At 50.4% G+C, this 19253-nt stretch overlaps 1 protein-coding gene across 2 annotated transcripts; it reads left to right on the top strand.

Annotated features, from left to right (window-relative positions):
* Window positions 1-8213: 8213 nt before the first annotated feature.
* Window positions 8214-18623, top strand: HEY2 (hes related family bHLH transcription factor with YRPW motif 2). Of its 2 annotated transcripts, XM_030006718.2 has the most exons (5): window positions 8214-8436; window positions 9608-9686; window positions 9794-9877; window positions 12546-12627; window positions 17592-18622. In XM_030006718.2, the coding sequence occupies exons 1-5, from the start codon at window positions 8354-8356 to the stop codon at window positions 18278-18280; spliced, it is 1017 nt and encodes a 338-aa protein (XP_029862578.1). In that variant the 5' UTR covers window positions 8214-8353; the 3' UTR covers window positions 18281-18622. The 2 variants fall into 2 exon arrangements, with proteins under 2 accessions (XP_029862578.1, XP_029862587.1); XM_030006727.2 differs by lacking the exon at window positions 9794-9877 and having other exon boundaries at window positions 17592-18623.
* The last annotated feature ends 630 nt before the right edge of the window (window positions 18624-19253 follow it).

Below are 19253 nucleotides of genomic sequence, written 5' to 3'. Positions count from 1 at the left end.
TTGGAGACAACCTTCACATCTAAGCAATCAAGAGGGCAGAGGAGGCACCAGCATTGGTCTTTCTCCCCAAGACTGGAAGAACTGATGCCCTCAGCCTTGTCCGAGGAAGCAGAGGAGACGAGAGCTTTCGGAAGGAAGAAGAGAAGTTCTGCAGCACTGGCTGTGTGAAGGCCAACGATGGGAGAGGGACGTAGGAAGAGGGAGAGCCTATTGAAGAAAGACACCATGGATTAGCCACTCCTGTGACTGGGGAGAAGTCATTGCTAGAAACTGAGTTCTGCGAGCTGCAGTCCATAAGACATCCTCAAGCTGTTCCCAGAGGTGGAGTTGGCAAAAAGCAAGGGAGCGAAGGTGGAGACCTGAGCATGCCTCATGAAGAGCAATGGGAAATAAAGGGACAATCAGAAGCGGGAAAAGAAGCTGACGAGCAGGGCTTGCAGAAGGCCGGGGAGGGCAGCTTTCCAAGCAGGAGTGATGGCCTGAAAGAAGAGAAAGTTTCAGAGACCTGAGATCTGGCTCAGAAAAGGAAGCTAAAATCTTCAGTTTAAAAAGCATTCCATGGTCAAAACCAATGCAACAGCAGCTAAGGTGGGGGCTGGAGGGAAGAAGCATGAAATAACAGCGTCTGTTTTATCCTTAACACCAGGAGAAAAACGCCCAGGGACCTCATGGTGTTTTGGCAGGGGGAGAGCCCATTTGCTGCGGCTCCAGAAGGGTCGCAGGCCTGAGGAAGCGGCGCTGGCCGCCTCAGGTCCTGCGACAGAGCCCGAAACGGGAACGGCATGGCTCCGAAAATGAAACCTCTGCTCCTTGCGAAGGTAAGCACCAACACCCACGCAGAACCAGCAAGCACCAAAAGCAAAGTGCTCTCTCACAGTAATTGTAAGTGTTCTTCGGTTAACATCTGCCATAAAAAATAAAACACAAGAAAACAACTTACCAAGCAAAAGAAAGCATTTAGCGTTTTTGGAAAGCCTTCAGTCTGCACAGATTTTTTCATCTCTTGCACCACAAAGAGCAGTGAACACTTTTTAAGTTACTGACAATTAGTCTGACATGTCCTCAGAGCTTTCTTCTCAAAGAGAAAGTCTGATCTCTTTTTCCTGTAATATGACATATTTATTTTCAACTGTGTATAAACAAAAAAGATACACAGAATAAAATTAATCAGAAAGATGCTAAACTAAAATACTACCAAAGTAATATAATGTTATGAAGGAGAGAAAAACGTCTACCACCATAAATCAAAGATACCTTGACAGTATCCTTTTCTTTTAGAAGTGAGAAGAAAATTGGAATTAGGCCCAGCTCCTACAGAGAGCTCTTCAATTTCCTTCTTGAATCAAAAGTCATATTCAGTCAACACAGGTTTTCCTGATCAAGCTCAGCAGGATCAAACGCTATATTAACTAAAGAATCACAAAAATACTTGTTTAAGCACAGGCAGCCGAAAGACACAGGACTGAGCACAACCAAGACAGAGGCAATTTCTCTCCCTCGGAAAATGAGAGTGATTGATAAAAGGGAACTTTCTGCAATTTAGAATAACTGTTCTCTGTACGGACACACATTCATGGCAGTATTTAAAACTTTCAGTTTGGGGAAAACCATTTTCTCCCTTTGGCGTAAGAACCTGATGCAAACTCTTCTGTGGCTCTTGAATGGATTTATGCCTACTTAATTTGGGTACAAATTTTACCAGTTGAGTATTCATGTTTTATTGCAGAGATTTGGAAGCTGTTTTAATTAATATTCTTTTTCCACAGATCATAACTTTTTCTACTGACAGGCAGATGTTTAGTGTGTCCTTTTACTTACCTAGCTTTACGGGATCTGAAGTTTCACAGTCGCTTCCAGGTGCCAACAATGACGACTGTTACTGAGGAAGTTCATTAAAATACCATGGACCTAGCCAGAATATCTGGGGTTGCTTATTTTTATTATATACATAGTCTATATACAGGAGTATTTTTAGAGCATTAGGTGATGTGCTTTATTATTAACAGCTAGGGTTGAAGCCTGAAGATGATACACTATTTTCTTCCATAAAGAAAACTCTGCTAAGGCCGCTGCCATTTCCTTAGCAGTCCCTGAAAACTGGTTCTTTCCTAACTCTCTAGAAACCATCTTGTTTGAAAATTGGTTCCTTCCTAACTCTCTGGAAACCATCTTGGTTTTTATTTTAAAAGAACAACCAACAACAAAACTCAAATAATGACGATTCTCCGGTTTTTGGCAACCAAAAAGCACAAAAGAAGTCCCACTTGGAGTGAAAACATTCAAGAAAGAAAGGAAAATGCTGAAGAAAGCTGACTAGGAAGAAGGAATGAAAAGAGATAGAATTCCTTTAGTCCAAAACCCACCAAGTTTTGATAACAAAAATTCGAGAAGGTCCCCGTTTTCAACACAGGATGTGTTTATCTAGCGGTGCCACGGTTACTAGTGAGTCAAGCCATGCTTCACCACTGTGAAAATTTATTTAAACAGAAATGAGTTTCAATGAGAAAGCTGTGCTTATGTGCTCATTTTTACAAGTAAGTACTCTATTTCCATTATAATAGGACAATTCTATTCTTGCTACAGCTCTATGGATTTTAATAGAGCTACCTCTAAAATAGATTCAAGTTCATAATTCGTGTTGTGCAGAAAACCGTGAGACTAGGTTCTGTGTATTTTTGTGAAGTAATTAAGTGGCCTGATTTCCATTAATAAAGAAAGTGCCCTACTTCCCATTAACACCATTGAAGCCGATCATTAAGATGACTAAAGTTAGAGAGTTCTTAAATCTTGGCCCATAGTCTTTGAAGAAAACACAGAGCCAAAGCCAAGGAGATGTTCAGTGAAAGTTTAAAATGCACAATGAAGCCCTAATTCTCCACTGCTGCATGTCTCCTGTGGTCATGTACAGCTGGGTACAGTCCTCCTAAAATACTACCAGGCAAGAATTTTGCACATGCGTAGAAAATCAAGACCTAGCTTTTGCAGAACATATACATATATCAGGCATAATGCTGCAGTTATCGAGACCCTTCAGCACAATGACTTTAAAATGTTAGCAGGCAATTACTATTTCCATTTTACTGATAGGGGGCTAAAATAGAGAGACGAAGCAAGCTAGGCTAGATGGAAGTGCCCAGGAAAATGAACAGAGTTAAATTTTAGAGTGGATTAGTTAAACCACAAACAATTCTATGTAGACATCCATTCAAAACTAAAGCTGCTTTTATTCTAGTCAGTGTTATTTTATTCTGAAAGTGAATTAATTTAAATCAAATTGCAGCCAGTTCTGTTGTGAATAAGAGCATGCAAATTGAGGTTCAATACAGTTCACAGACACTTTTAATTTACACCTTTTGTTAATTTAATTAATTGTCCTGAGTGCCTGAGCTCACATAGGAAGTGTGCCAAGGTGCAAAGAGTTAAGGATGAGGCTCTCCAGCAGTCCTTCCTTGGGGTGCTGCTCAACCATCCTCTTTATCACCAGTCGGTACAGCCCTGGTCCTTGATTCTGTGGGAGCCAGAGGAGGTATTCCTGCCTTTCCCTGTCACCTACCACGCAGTGACAGCTCTCAGGGAGAGCATTTCATGCATTTAATGGGAGGACCGGACAAACATGCAGCACCTATTGACTAGGGGCCAGGAGGAAGCACTCGACCCGGGAGGGTGCGTTCATTGACCTCTGTAGGCACCGAAAGCAGAGAAGTAGTGTGACACATCGCAGGGGACACGGAGTTATGTTTTCAGCGGTCAGCCTAAAAGCCTGACAGTCAGCTTCACTTACTTCACCAAGATCAGATTTGCAAAGGTGTAACTCAATGACAAACATTAAAAGAGTCCCTAAGAAAGATCTATAAATACCCACTGCATCTTCCTTCCTTCCTACTTTTTTTTTTTTAAATCGTATTCAGTTTGAAATTGTAGTTTCTTATGGCAAGTCTGTGCGCAATTTTTATACTTCCCAAAACTGAAGTAAGATGATCTACTGGATTGATCGCACCCACCTCAGGGCAGTGCAATTCTATCAGTATCTATGCAGTTATTGTAGTACTGCAGCAACCACCTATGGATCAGCCCCTACGCTGACCCATTGGCAAGAGTCCCACAGCCCAGCTAAAAGTCAAATACTCCTCCACAATGGAAAAATGCGTGGAATGCCATGCATCCACTTCCAACCCTGTGCAGCCACTGTCTAGGCAAAGCCACACGTTTTAAGGCCTCTCTACCTTTTTTGAGCATTACTTCCTTCAGCTTTGTAACATACGGTTCCCTCGGTTCTCTGCTCTTTCTGCAGTCTGTCAATCCCGCCTTGGTATGAACTTCGCCAGAAATCATCTTAACCTTTTAGTTACAATCACATCAGAGAAAAAAATCAAGAAGAGCTTTTCTCTCGTTTTCCAGCTTTTCTTGGCAGTTAATAGTAAGTCCATCAAGAAAAAAAAAATCCAGGGTCATCGTCCATGAACGCCGATTGTCCTCCTCTACTGTTTTCAGAGCTTCCTAATAGGAGAAAGTAACTTACAAGTAATAGAACAGTTATCCCTAAGAGGCTGCTTACGGGGTGAAGGAAATGGGATGCAAACATTTGTTTCAGAGAAAGGGGGTGAAGTATGAAAAAACAGCTCTGAGACTAAAAGTTTGAGTGCCTTCTGTGTCCAGTAAAGAAACTCGGGACAATCTTGAGTCCCCTTTGAAGAGAGCTGCTGGGTAAAACTTCAGCTCCTTCAGGAAGCCGCGGTCATTTTTAAAACGTTCTTCAAAACTCCTAACTATGCAATCCTAAATGTCTCGCAGCCACGTAAAAGGGGCAATCCTGAATTCTCGGGGAAGTGGCAGACGCATTTTCGGGGACTGGGGCGGGGTGGGGGGGGGCAGATGAGCGTCGGGGGGGCACCGGCTCCACCGCACCCTGGCCCGCCACCCGCCCGGCTCTGGCCCCGTGTCACCCACGGGGGACGCGACCCACCGCCGCCTCTGCTCCCCGCAGCTACACCGGGAGCTTGCCTCTTCCCGGGGGGGGGGGAAATTTCGGGGGGCTCCGGGGAGCGAGGGTCTCCCCGGCCGGAGGGGGCTGAGGGCGGGAGCTGCCCCCGGGGCTTCCAGGCGGGAGGCAGGGAGCGGCGGCGGGGCTGGGCGGGTCGGTACGGCTCTGGAGGGAGAAGGACTTGCTGGGCGACGGAGCAAGATGCGTTTCTCTGGGCTTCGGTTGCGTGCCTGCCAGCGCTGCTCGGTGCTGGCAGAGCGGGTAACCCCGCTGCAGCAAACGCTCCGGGGAGCCACGCTGTACGGACGGACGGACAGACAGACAGACACGCGAGTCCCAGGACGTTATTTCCACCCGGGATCTAAGGAAAAGAAGAGGCTTCGCCCGGCGACGGCGGTTCCTCGGGGGCGGAGGGCCCGCCGCAGCCCCCGCCCGGCCCGTGGGTGGCGGTGCTGGCCCCCTGCCCGCGGGGGCGGCCGGGGAGCCCCCCCCGGCATGCCCGGGACCTCGGCGGCGGAGAAGGGATGGGGGCAAGGGCCTGGCTTCCTTGCTGCGTCCCGGGAAAGCCGGTAATTCCTCCCCCAGGGAGCAGGTAGATCTTTAAAAAAAAAAAAAAAAAAAAAAAACCAACCAACAAAAAACCCCTAATCTGAGCAAAATGAAAACGGTAATTGCCTGCTAACGTTAGGAGCTTCCCGGAGGAGGGACTTCAGCAAGGCTGCCAGGAGGATTTAGTAGCCGGATCCACGACAAACAACGCTGACATAAGCTCTGCTCGGGGAGGTAAATACAGGATAGCTCGGGTTTCTGTAGGAGAATAGCACGGGAGGCTTGTGCCCCAGGGAAAAAGAAAAAAAAAAAAAAAACACCAAAAATAAAACTATCGTAAGGCAGCAGGAACGATTTCCAGAGTGAGCAGTAATTACAAATCCAGCGGCACCGACGCGTGACATTAAATATTTCTGTGCAAAACCCCAAGCCAGCTCGGAAAAAGCACCAATATCCCCGGGTGATGAACGCTATTTTAGCGGGGATCCAAACACCCACCCTGGAGCCTGTTCCCCCGTTTCGGAGGTGGTTGCAGGCGCATCTAGAGCAGCTACAGCCCAGGCGAGGTAACACGGCCTTTTTAAGTCAGACCTAGCAAATCTCTCCCCCCTCTGAAAGGCGATTTCTGCAGCGGGGCAGTGGTCCCGGGAACCCGAGGGTCCCGGGTGGGAGCGGGCCTGGCCCTCGCAGGTCCCCCCCGGGTCCCTACAGCACAGCCAACGAAGGGAAGTTTGGGGGCTTTTTATCTTGGTTTTTTGGTTTTTTTTTGTTTTTTTTTTTTTTTTTTTATCTAGAAAACCCCACGCCGAGCAGTAAATGCTGAGTCCGCTCCCAGATTTGTAAAGCGCTTCTGGTTCAAATCGCAGCCGGGAGCCGCAGGCTGCTCCTGCTATTCCACTTCTCCCGAAATGCCCCGATACTTTGGGGGGAGATTGGGTTTTTTTGGTCAGAACCCATCAAAGGGACGGTAGCGGGGAATTCGTCCCAAGATCTCGGGAACTGCCTTTGCCTTTCCCGCCGGCGCTCGCTTCTGTCGTGTCTAAGCAGCCGCGGAGCTTTTAGCAGCTCTGCAAACAGGGGCATGAAAGGGATGTCCCGGTAGGGCAATGAGGCATGAAATCCCGCTGTTCCTTTACATAGCAGCAACAACCAAATGAAAGAGCAAACACCCGACGTGCCACCAAATATAATTGCATAGATGGAGGGTATTAGCGGGGAAAAAAAAAAAAAAAAGAAAAGAAAAAGAGCTGGCGCCCGTTTCTCTTTCGCCACGGCCCTTTCTCGCACGCAGCCCCGCAGAAGAACCCCAAACCACCTGTACCTTCAGCAGGATTTAACCGAGCGGAAAACTGAGTCACCGGCACCCGTCGGCTGCTAAATAGAAGGCGGCCGGGGCAAACGCGGCCCCGGTGCTGCCGAGCGGAGCCCCGCCGGGAAGGTGCCGGTTCCCCCCGGCCCGCCGCCGAGCTCGCTGCCTGCCCCGAAAGGAAAGCCGGAGCCATCTCTCCCTCCAGCTCTTCTTTCCTCCTTTCCCGACCCACCGGTTCCTCCACCTCCCCGGACCGGCACAGCACCTGTGCCGTCGCCTCTCGGGAACCCGGCGAGATGAAGGCACGGCGGCCGCGACGCCACGGTGAGGGTCGCGGGGCCACGCCGCGCCGACCCGGGGGGAGGACAAAAAAAAACCCAACTCCTCGCCGCTTCATCGTTTTGCGGCGATGCCGGTCGTTGCATCCCGCGTTTCTCTCCGGCAGGTGCTGCCCCTGCCGCCGCCCCGTTCCCCGGTGCCCGGCCCCGGCTCCCTGTGTCCCTCTCGGCCAGCCTGGCGGCAGCAGGGACGGGAGAAAAATGTCCCCAGGAAGGTGGCAAAGGGGACGGAGGCGGGGGGAGAGGCACCGAAGGTGAAGGATTACGTTTCTGCGGAGAACGTAGCCCTCCGAGTGGATGTATTTTGTGAGGAATCCGGAATTAGAACACGCAAGACAAACAAACGGGGAGGGGGGCAATCCCAGACAAAAGCAAAATAAAACCCGCCTGCTACAGATCCTCCGGTAACCGAGCCGCTAAGCTTCCTCCGAGTCCTTTCCAGCCGGGATTATCGCCGTGCTTGGCTCCCGGCCCTGCGAGTGCCCGCTGCCCCTCGGCGCGCCCGTGGGAGCCCGGCGGGACGGGACGGGACGGCGGGGGCCGCTCGCACGGCCGGGCCGGCATTTACACCTTTCCCGGGATTTACACCTTTCCCGGGATTTGCACCTTTCCCGGGACGTATTTACACAACCCTTAAACCCGCGCTTGCGTGCCCTGCGAGACACCCCGCGGCACCCCACGAGCGGCGGCCAGGTCTACCCACCACCGCCAAGGGGTTGGCAGGACGGGGCGGGGGGGGGGGGGGGGAGGGCTGATCCGGCTCGGGGCTTAGGGACCAGGAGCAGCAAGGACACCCCCCAGAAAGCCGGGTGGGATAGCGGGGAGTGGGAGGGCTAGGAGCCAGACGCATCTGCCCCCACTCCGCTCCCCGCCTGCCGTGGGCCGAGGGCGGCCGAGCCCCCCCGTGGGGCTGCCGCCCGTTCCGCGGTGGGCGGGCGGCCCCCCCCCAGCCGTCACCCGCGGCGGGGCGGGCCTTGCCGGGGGCGGGCCGTCGGGCTTGAGGCTGTGCCGCGGCGTGGGAAAGCGCCTCAGAGAGGGTTTGCTCTGCTGGCGGTGCGGAGCCGAGTCGAGCCGTGCCGGACCCCCCCCCCCCCCCCCCGCCTCCCCCCCCCATCCCGGATTTATTTATCTCTGCCCCTACCCCGGCTATAAGCTGCGCCGCGTCCTGGGCCCACGATGAAGCGACCTTGCGAGGAAACTACCTCAGACAGCGACATGGACGAGACTATAGACGTGGGGAGTGAGAACAACTACTCGGGGTAAGTGCCCCCCCTACCCACTCCCACCCCGGGGACCCCGACCCCGGGATGGGGCAGAGTGAGGGGGAAACCCAGCCGATCCTTTTGGGGGGGGGGGGGGTTGGGAAGAGCAGCCCCCCGAGTGCGAAGCGGGGTGCGGTTTTGTCCTCCGTCCAGGTCAACTAGCAGCTTATTGATAAGCCCCCCCCCCCCCGGCCAAGAATTTGCCCCAAGGTCTGGCCGCCCGAGCCTCGAAATCACGCAGAGCACTCAAGTAACTTGTGAGCCACCGGGCTGCAGTTCATTAGCTCCCCTTAATTTGCCATTTTCAATCAGCCCTTTTCCCAAATAGCTCCTCAGCAGGCCGAACAACCCGAGGGAAGTGAGCTTTGGAAAGTAAGCAGGGGTCCACAGCAGATAACGGTAACTTCTGCGAACCCCGCGTGCAAGCCGAGGGCGAGCCGAAGGCATTGCCGAAGGAAAGCCGGCTTGGGAGCTCCACGGGGTCCGTGCCGGTCCTCAAAACTGGTCCTGCCAATTTAGAGGCACATGCACCGGAGCCCCGTCTCGTCCGCATCAGCGGCTAAATGAGCATTAAATGCTACTGGATTTTTTTCACTCGCTCGTGACGAAATAAAAGCCTTTTCGTACTCGTGGGTAGTGTAGTTTTAAAAGTGGATTTTGAATTCTGTTCCTGATGCGGGACAATGTAACAGACCCGGGCTGGGCAACTGGCTTTGTACTTAAGCATCTATCGACTCTTGTAGCAATGGGCAGGAATGTCAAAACCTAGCAGGCCAGGCAGAGGTTGTGGCATCAGATACGTGTCCTTACCACTGCTGTTAGCATATAGAGATGGTTCACGTGGGTTTGGACTCGGTTCTTCAGCCTGTATTTGGTAGGCAGGGCTTTATATGCGATGGAAACAAAACCCGCTGCGCCGGACGGTGAACTGTCTCCAGAAAGGGACTTTATTTTCAATAGAGTGTTCTGTCAATTCAAAATATATGCTGGGGCAATCAAAAATGAAATGTCTCTCTCTCTTTAAAAATACTGTGTGGTGCAAAGAACGTGTCCTAAGCATTGAAAACGGCATGAAAGGGACTATGCATACTTAATATGGTGACCTAAGGTGTCTTCAAAGAGCGGTGTCAAGTTGTGCAACACCTGACATACTTTTATTGTTTCACAGGCAAAGTAATAGTTCTGTCATTCGATCAAATTCCCCAACAACAACATCTCAGATTATGGCCAGAAAGAAAAGAAGAGGGGTACGTTGTGTTTAATTCTTTTCCCGTGTGCCAATTTGCGTGTGTGCTGTGATTTTGCCCTTCAACATTTTTTATAAACTTAATGTGTTTTGTTTTTTTGGGAATAGATTATAGAGAAAAGGCGCCGTGATCGTATAAATAACAGTTTATCAGAGCTGAGGCGGCTTGTGCCAACTGCTTTTGAAAAACAAGTAAGCCCTTCTTTTTTTTTTTTTTTTTTAATTCTGTATCTCATCTGGCAATGTTAGTTCTCTTGTAAAACTCATTAAAATAATATTGTATGTGTCCTGATCTGGCACAAAGCAGGCATTTCAATAAAATGCTTTCTTGTGGCAAAACTATTAGAAACATAATTCATTATAAGGCTGAAAAACATTTCCATTCTTTGGCTTGTTTTTCCCTTAAGGGTAACTGTATTCATGTTGCCTCTGTTCTTTCGATGAATTCCAGTAGTGGTTTTGTTAAAAATGTGCTTTACTCCATATTTTAAAAAAAAAACAACGAACCCAACCCAACTCCCCCCAACCTGTATGTCAATTAGCCTTCCGTCTAAATCTTTAAATATAATCTCCTTCGCCCCTACTTTAAGAAACCTTAATTTTTTAATCTATAATTTCAGTTCCAAACTGATCAATCCAGTTTCCTGAAAAGGGAACAGACAGTCTGGATTATTCACGTTTTAAACTGACTCTTTAGAACCGGGGCATTAGGAGAGGGAATAGGCCCATTTCATGTGAGCTAGTGAAGTCAGTGATACGTTCAAAGACTTGTCAGTGAGAAAGTATTCAGTGGGAAGGCTGCACGGATCCAGCTGACTTTGGTTCAGCTCCTTGGTCATGAAATTACAGACCAAAAGCTTAGAATACAATCTGTCCTGTAAAAGAGGACATTTTGTTATGCCATTCAAATTAAATTATTTACATTTCCATATCTTGATTTTTTGATCTGGGGGCTTTGATTCAATATTTAGCCTTGTTCCAGTTTTGCTGGATGTATCTGAATATCTATGGATATGTGCAAGTGACACTATGTTTCAATAAAAAGGAACCAACTGAAAATAAAGAACCTGACTTCCTTGTAATAGTAAAATAAAAAACAGAAAGTAAAATTTGAGAGCAGGATTGCGAGGCGCTGAATGTCGGTGGTAACTCCATGATAAGCACTGCGCCGTAATAGGCCTGTTACATCCCTGGCCTGAACAAAAGCTGGCTAAAAAGAAATTTGAAGTATTGTAATCATGGTGAGAGCATCACTTGTGTCACCTGCAACACGCTTTTAATAACTAGTGGTTATAACCGTGCCCTTGTGTAGGTTCTGGCAAAACAGAGTGACAGAGGTATTTTCAGCTAGATAAACAGGGGCAAGAGACAACAGTTGTTTGTCCCATTTTATTGTTTACTTCTTGAAAACCACAAACATTATAAAACAAGTCCTACAGAGCCTTTGGAAATTACCCAGCGCCATGCAGTTTTTAGCTATTAGTCACTCTCACTGAGACGGCTTGTGCTGTGTCTATGGAAAAGATTAAGTCTGAGGAAAGGACAGGATGTAGTCGCGTGTAAAATGGGGAATTCTGACCAAAAATTCACACGCTCACCAACCTTTGTACGAGGAAAGCGCTGAAAGCAATAAGCAGATTGAAAAAAATGTATCGGCGTAAAAACGAGCGCGCGCGCACTGTATTTTGTTCCGAAAGCCCCACCATTTTTCTGCAATATGCCAAGGACAAAGTCATCGGTCCTTTTCCAGCTCCTTGACATTCAGCTCACTGAAGTTTCCAAGTTGGAGGTTTAGTTTCGCTTCCGCCTCCCTCCCTCCCTCCCCAAATCACAGCTCTGCTCTCCCGAGTCCCTCGCAGAGATTCGGCGCCAGCAAAGCCGGGCTGCGGAGGAGGGCGTAAGCCTTACCTGAATCGCTGGCTGAGGCTGCGGGACGGTCAACGGCAGTGAGGAGGGCCGGACGATAACTGAGAGAAAAATGGGGCTTGCAGGATGCGATCCGCCAGTGGCTGCAGCTTGCGCAGCCCTGGTTTTCACTGGTGCCAAGGGATGATCTCTTGCACTGGAATAACATTTGCATGGGAAACTCAGTCGTCTGGGCGTGCTCCAGATATTGGAGGGAATGTTACCGTGCAAAATAGTTTTATTCACAGATTAATATATTATTACTACCTTTTGAATTGTATTTTATACTTTTCCTCTTGTAGCTCTGTGAGCCACCCTCAGTAACAGGAAAAGATTTTCCTTTTTCACCCTATTTAGCTTCACGTCCCTGCAAACCAGGCCTCTCGCTAACTTAAAATACCGTGGACTGTGCGGTTGTTTTTTCAGTCGAGGATGAGAATAGAATATTCAGCAGCCAAATGACATGTCGAAAATGAAGAGGCGATTAAGAAAGAGGGTTACTTCTGGGTGTGTGTCCACAGGGACACCTACTGGTAAATGCAGAAAAAAAAAAAATGTTGCAGCAGGGTCTTCATCGATAAATAGGGCAGACCTGTCCCGCCAGCTCTCCGTTTGTGTTTGTTGTTAAAAAGAAAGTCTGGCAAGTTATGCATTTCTCTCATTTCATGAAGATGTTAATCTCTGCGCTAGCTTCAAGGCCAGAGCTACACTGAGCTATAGCCTTAATAAAGCAAAATTGTGCTGCTGCTGCTGCTGCTGCTTGTATCGCTAGAGAGGAGATGGCCTTTGTCCTTAGAGAAAGTCTGGGAGGCAGATGCTCACGAAAGAATTAAGCCGAGAATGTCCTAATGATAGGGGAAATTGAAACCATAAGGCTGAGCTCAGTGGAAAGTATATCAAATTAAAGTTTCTAGTACTTGTAAGCCTTTATTTATATGAGTCTCTTATCTCAAAGGGATCTGCCAAATTAGAAAAAGCGGAAATACTGCAAATGACAGTGGATCATCTGAAGATGCTGCAGGCGACGGGAGGGAAAGGTAAGGAGCCGACAGTTTCTTTTCTAATATTTGGGGAAATCTCAGCAAAAAAAAGCGCTTTGAGGAGCCGTGATAGGCGTTTCCAGATTAAAGGAGTGGAAATCAATGCTAATGGCAGGATTGAACTCGTGGGAAAGAACTACTGGGACAAAAGAAGCACTTGACCCTGGGCTTGTGTTTGCTTTCATAACACTGTGGGAGTAAAGGCTTCATTCACAGGCAGCCCAGTCAGAGATTTGTTTGGGGTTTCCAAAGAGCACTGAAATCTGCACAGGGAGACAAAACAAATACACAAACACCAAACATAAACAGGAGGTTTGTGGCAACAATTGTGTAGCACAAAACTGATGCTAAACCTCATTATCCAGCAGCTATACCGAAGGAAGTGGATGGAGAGGAACTTTCATTATTGTTTATGTATTTTCTTTGTTCTGGAAAGACTTTTAAATGCCAGGTTAGACCGTCTCGTTCACCAGAACAAAACCCGGTCTTGCTCTATGCAGCTCCAGGTACCTGATAAAGCAGACAGGCAGACGGCTAGCAGTGCTCCCTGCACTCACGTGTATATGCTATATTTGTGTGTCAGAGGACGTGTATATGCTATATTTGTGTGTCAGAGGACGTGTATATGCTACATTTGTGTGTCAGAGGTCTGGGTAGCTCCCTGGTAGTGGGTGCCGATGTGATGCAGGGGCTCCGCTGGCTGACCCAGTAGGTCAGCCGGCTGCCGGGAGTCGAGCGTCCCTCGCTTGTGCGAGCTGACAGTCCCGAGGCTGGAGGCCAAATGATTTCAGCCACCCACGAGGTATTCTGTATAGTCATGATTTGGGAACTTGTTTGGAGTGACAAACTTCCTGGCCTCCTGTAAGCAGGGTCCCACATCCCGTGCCATCAACCGCGGTGATGGTTCAAACTGGTGCAATGGAAACTGGCCCATTTTTCGTTGACCCATTCTGCCATCTAGGTAAAGGCTAGAAAAGAGGCGGCTGCTGCTCTCTCTTCCTTTTTTGATTAAACTCAGAAGTTTTCAGCCCGTGACTGAATTACTGCTCCTCTCTGTACCTTACAGCGAATACAGAATTCAACTTACAATCAGTGCATGCTTAAGAACAAACGGTTATAGGAAAGGCTGGTATTCTGCTATTTGTGAAAATTAACACCAAGCTGACGTACGTATTTTCTAGGTGTTAAGAGGCTTTTGCTAGGAGTCCATTTAAGCTTAAAATCTATGGGAAACTTGTTCTACAAGAGGTGAAAGGAATTTTATTGCCCTTCATATAACAGATGCCTCAATTCCTCAGAAGATGTGGAAAATGAAGAAAAAAAAAAAGTTAATTTTTATGTCTAAAAACGTTGTTTAAAAAGCACTATTTAGTCGGTAAAGCTACGCTCTCGAAAGTTACGCAACGCCGGAATGGACCACGCTCGTGCGGTTTGAATTCAGATCCTCCGTGCGTGATGGTGCCGTCTTTCACTGCGCGGGCGCGGGCTGGCTTTCCACAAGCTGCGTCTCGCTTGGCGCAACGGGGCGAACAACGCTCAGCTGCCGAGGGGAGCGGCGGTTGTTTTCGCTTCATCCTCCCCGCGTACGGCGTGCGGCTCAGCTATCCCAACCTGACCCCGCTTCCCGCTGCACGTCGTTCCTCTGGAACGCTGCAGCAGCTCCCACCCCTCCGATGCCGGCACCGACAGCGGGAGGACTGGGAGGCGAACCCGATGGGGGGGGCAAAATTGAACAGGAACCCTCCTTTCCCTGCCTCCTCGCTCCAAAAAAGTACGTGGGGGATTATTTTATAACTGGGTCAGGGTGGGTGGCCCAGCTAGCGGGGCAGGGGACGAAGTGCCCGGGACGGGAGCTGCCGGGCGGAGAGGGGTGCCGGCAGAGCCCCAGGCTCCGGACAAGCGGGATTTTGTTAGCGGTCCCAGGACCTGCGGTCTCTTCCTTGGCCCGCCACTGCCACCACGGCTGTCCCTGCCCTGGCTGACACCGGCGTGCCTGCGGCTGCCGGAGGGCGATGCGGGGAAGGGCGAAGGGTCGGGGTGCGGGGAGAGGCGACGCCGGATTATACCCACAGCCGCCTTCCACACCGCGGTCCGTAGTGGGAGGCGCATCGGTATAATACCCAATCGCTTCACAAATACTGTGACTTTATCTTCTCCTCCCGACCCAGTAATCTCACTGCACGGATTAAGAAATTTTAAGGAAAAGAGGTTTGCGAGTTAGTACCGGGGCAAAGTTTAAGCCCGCGTTTCCGGCTTGCTTAATGTTTCACTTTGCAACCTAAGTAACAGCTTTAAATATCATTTCTTAAGGTGTTTTTAAGGCAGATGTTTGTTTTATTTGCAAGTGTAGTTATTCCCACTTTGTAACTCGTCTTCCAAGCCAGAAACTTTTTTGGATCAGCAAAAAAATGAGTTCCATCATTTTTCCTATGGACAAAAGCTATTATTGCAGCAGGGAGAAATGGGTCCTTATACCCTTATGCTTCCCCGCACTGAGGGCTGGTGAGAGCTCGTCCTCTTCCTCCTCACGCAGAAATGGAGGACATCCATGACAGGGAATGCCGGGGCTGGGCAAACTGGAGTGAAGTCGGCCACCGCTCAGCGTGCTGAGCCCGAGGTCGGCACGGCGGAAGAAAACCCGACGTGGCTCCTGTCCCTTCTCTGCTTTTCGGAGCTGCCCGGGCAGGCAGGCTGCCGCCTCCGAGGTCCTGCGCAGACTCGGCGTTCCCGCCGCCCTGCTGCAGGTGCAAGGAATGGTCTCCTCTTCACATTGAGTTACGATTTTGGCCCGGGGCCAGGGCTTTTTGCTGACCGTGCAAGCAAGCACAGGGGAGGAGTAATTTGTCAACAGCGAGTCACTTGCTGGGACCTCAGGGCGGTTTTATTGCAGCTTCACTGCAAATTTAGCTTGGGTGACTGACACCTGGGTCGGCAACGTGGGTTAATATAGCTCAGATGACTTAGCCGGTGTCCTGCGTGCAGAGTAGGTGGGTTACCAGGATAGCTGAAGCAAAACCTAAGCTTCCCACTGGCTACAAAACGCTGGCATGTACGTGTGGGGTGGTGGTGGAGGATGTTTTTGGGTTTTGGAAAGGAGCAAGAAACAACATTTTTAAGTCTCTCTCAGAAGGGGGAAGCCAGAAAAGGGGAAACCTGGAAAAGATAACCATCAAAAGCAAAACATAATGGAGCCTGGGAATCCCAGCTCTCATCTCCCCTCTGTTTTCATGTCTCGGCCACCACAGGAGACCGAGAGGGAGCCGGGATCACCCGGGCTTTGGGACGGCTCGTCACAGCGCCGGCAGCTCAGACTCGGGGGAGGCTGGTGACAACCGCATCCCCCACGTCTCCTCCGGTCTGAAGGGAGGGAGGCCGGGAAGCCCTGGCTGGAGCCGCGCGCTCGCGGGGCTCCCAGGCTGGCTGACTGGTGGCCAGAGCCGAGAGGCGGTTTTGGCCGCGCGTCAGCCCCTCCGAAGCCGACGGAGGTCCCGGAGCCCACGCCGGGCTGGCTGGCACCCCGGCAGGTACCACCGCTGGCCTGCCTGGCGTTCGTTTCTCGGGAATTCACTCAAACCGCAGCGTTTCCACGGGTCGCTCGGTCGCAGCGGACCCGGCGGGAAAAAAGCTGCGAGGAGTCGGTGCTCGGTGAGACGAGCCCTCGACCCCTGGCATTTGCCGATCTGCTGGCGTTTCTCTTGGGTTTCGTACAGCCTCAGAAGAGCAAGGCAGCCTGCGTCAAAATCACTGCCATAATTTGGCAAGAAGGGGTGTATATCAGGCAGACGTCTATAAATGTGCCCAAGTTAATTCTGTAACACGGGCGCGCAGCGACAGAAAGGCTCTTTTCTTGCTGGAAAGTTGAGAGAAGTGAAAACAACTGTCTAAGGTGCTAGCACTTTTCAGAAAGACCGAGGTCATTTCATGCCAGAGAGCGCAAGGCCTAATGCAGCTATTGCTGCCGTATTCCTCCACAATAAGGGCACTTGATCTTTATATACTAACATACATCAGGTCACGCATACCTAAAAATCTTCACTGAAAGCAAGAGAAAAAAACACCATACCAGCTTGGGAGTGGATAGGACATTATTCTCCCAAGGAGATTGCTTTTAAACCAAAATAGGAAAATTCCAAAAACTGGAATAGGTTTTTGTGGTTGAAGAGCTGCAACTTAAGCACTAGATTTGATCCTAGACCCTTTTAGAAAGGGAATATCTTTTCATGTGCATTTAATAAGCCAATTTTTTTTTTTCAAATGCTTTTTTGTCCCAAGCCTGTGGAGCTGCAGTTGCTGTTTGTTGAAATACCTCATGGGCCATATGACTGTCAGTCTTCCATCTCCAAATTAGCAATGGCATTACATAAAACGTTTTCTCAGTAAAGCTTTTTATTGTGTGTGTGCAGAGTCATGACAAGATGTTTTTAGTTTGTAGTTAAGTGACACCGTATGTCATGTTCTCTTAATGACTCTGTGAAGTAGGTGGGACCCCGGCAGCAGTTACAACAACTATCTCGCAATGTCCAGAAATAGTTTGAGAGCGTTACAGTGAATGCCAGCGTAGGGAAGAAAAGGCAGGGTCGTACACGCAAGCTCTCCGATCTCCAGCCTGCTTCTTTGTGTGGGTAACCGTCTCGTTCCCACGCGCGCGCGCAGGGTCAATGCTGCACTGCAGCAGCTTGCTGAGGAACTCCAGGAGAGGCGCGGGGTATCTTTTTAAGTATCGCGAGTACTTACAGACTTAATTCTTTTCGTTTGTGTATCGTCTGCAAAAAACAACTGCAGCCTATCGCGTTGCAGGGATGGTCACACAAATCATTTGCAGCTCGGAGAACAAAATTTTCGCGTTGCGAGTCTTAACCGGGGGATCCGGGGGCCGAGCGGGGGCCGGGTTAGCCGCGTCACCTAACGTCGGCCGGGAAGCCGGCTCGACACTCAACGCATCTTTTGCCCTCCCCTTGCAGGTTATTTTGACGCCCATTCCCTGGCCATGGATTTCATGAGCATTGGTTTCCGGGAGTGCTTGACAGAAGTCGCGAGGTACCTGACGTCGGTGGAAGGTCTCGACACGTCCGACCCCCTGCGCGTTCGACTCGTCTCCCACCTGAGCACCTGCGCCTCTCAGAGGGAAGCCGCCGCCATGACCTCCTCCATGGCCCACCACCACCACCACCACCCCTTGCACCCCCACCACTGGGCGGCCGCCTTCCACCACCTCCCGGCGGCTCTGCTGCAGCCGAACGGACTCCACGCCTCCGACGCCGCCCCGTGCAGACTCTCCTCCGACGTCCCCCCCCACGGCTCCGCGCTGCTCACCGCCACCTTCGCCCACGCCGACGCCGCTCTCAGAGTCCCCTCCGCCGGCAGCGTCGCTCCCTGCGTCCCTCCTCTCTCTACCTCCCTCTTGTCCCTCTCGGCCACCGTTCACGCCGCCGCCGCCGCGGCTACAGCCGCCGCCCAGAGCTTCCCCCTCTCCTTCACCGGCGCCTTCCCCATGCTTCCCCCCAGCGCGGCCGCCGCCGCCGCCGTGGCCGCGGCGACGGCCATCACCCCTCCGTTGGCCGTATCGGCCACCGCCAGCCCTCAGCAGGCTGGCAGCGGGGGCGGCAATAAACCCTACCGACCCTGGGGGACCGAAGTCGGAGCCTTTTAGGTGCCCCCCTCTCCCTTCCCGGCCTGGCTCCCTCCTCTCCCTCAGCAGACGCGCCCGCGCGTGCGCTCGCACCCCCACGTGCCCACAGCCGCCCACCCACGAGCCCCCGGGGCTCGGCCCGTCCCTCCCGCTCGGCCCGGCCAAAGGGCCCGAGCGGTGCCGGCAAGCCCGCCGAGGAATGGCACCGCTCGCCTCCTCGTTCCAGGCGTCGGAGAGGACACGGGGCGATACCTTCTTTTTCTTTCTCTTCTTCTCCTTCTTCTTCCTCTTCTTCTCCTTCTTCTTCTTCTACTTCTTCTACTTCTTTTTCTTCTTCTACTTCTTCTTCTTCTCCTCCTTCTTCTTCTTCTCCTCCTTCTCCTCCTTCTTCTTCTTCTTCTTCTTCTTCTTCTTCTTCTTCTTCTTCTTCTTCTTCTACTTCTTCTTCTTCTTCTACTTCTTCTTCTCCTCCTTCTTCTTCTTCTCCTCCTTCTTCTTCTTCTCCTCCTTCTCCTCCTTCTTCTTCTTCTTCTTCTTCTCCTTCTTCTTCTCCTCTTCTCTCTTCCTCCTCCCTTCTATTTACTTCTTCTTCTTCCTCCTCCTCCTTCTTCTTCTTTTTCTTTTTCTTCTTCTTCTTCTTCTTCTTCTTCTCAGTTTGTTTTGCTGGAGGCACCTTGAGGGAGCAGCGGTGGCTTTCGTAACAGCGCGACCGTATTGGCACGTAGAGGTTTCCTGGGAAATACGTAGAAATACGTAGACACTAGAACTAATAATTCTCCAGCTATGCATCCGTGTTTGACAGAGAGGCGAGGGATCGCACCTTCTGGGTCTCCCCAGGCTAGAAAAAGAGTTCGAGTTTCATAAGTGCCTGACCTTGAAAAAATAATAAATAAATAAAAAAAGTATATATATGTGTGTTCTGCTAAAACAAATAACATTGCACAGGTATGGAAATGGTATGGGAGAGGGACGAAATCCTGCATTCAGCTTCAGA

Source organism: Aquila chrysaetos, chromosome 2 (assembly GCF_900496995.4).
Source record: "Aquila chrysaetos chrysaetos chromosome 2, bAquChr1.4, whole genome shotgun sequence".
Classification (NCBI taxonomy): Eukaryota; Metazoa; Chordata; class Aves; order Accipitriformes; family Accipitridae; genus Aquila; species Aquila chrysaetos.
This window is presented reverse-complemented; position numbering and strand designations above follow the sequence as displayed.

Coding starts and splice junctions, on each gene's coding strand:
- HEY2 (XM_030006718.2), top strand. CDS start 8,354: ATGAAGCGACCTTGCGAGGAAACTACCTCAGACAGCGACATGGACGAG. Junction 8,437..9,607: donor AGTGAGAACAACTACTCGGG/GTAAGTGCCCCC, acceptor ATTGTTTCACAG/GCAAAGTAATAGTTCTGTCA. Junction 9,687..9,793: donor CCAGAAAGAAAAGAAGAGGG/GTACGTTGTGTT, acceptor TTTTGGGAATAG/ATTATAGAGAAAAGGCGCCG.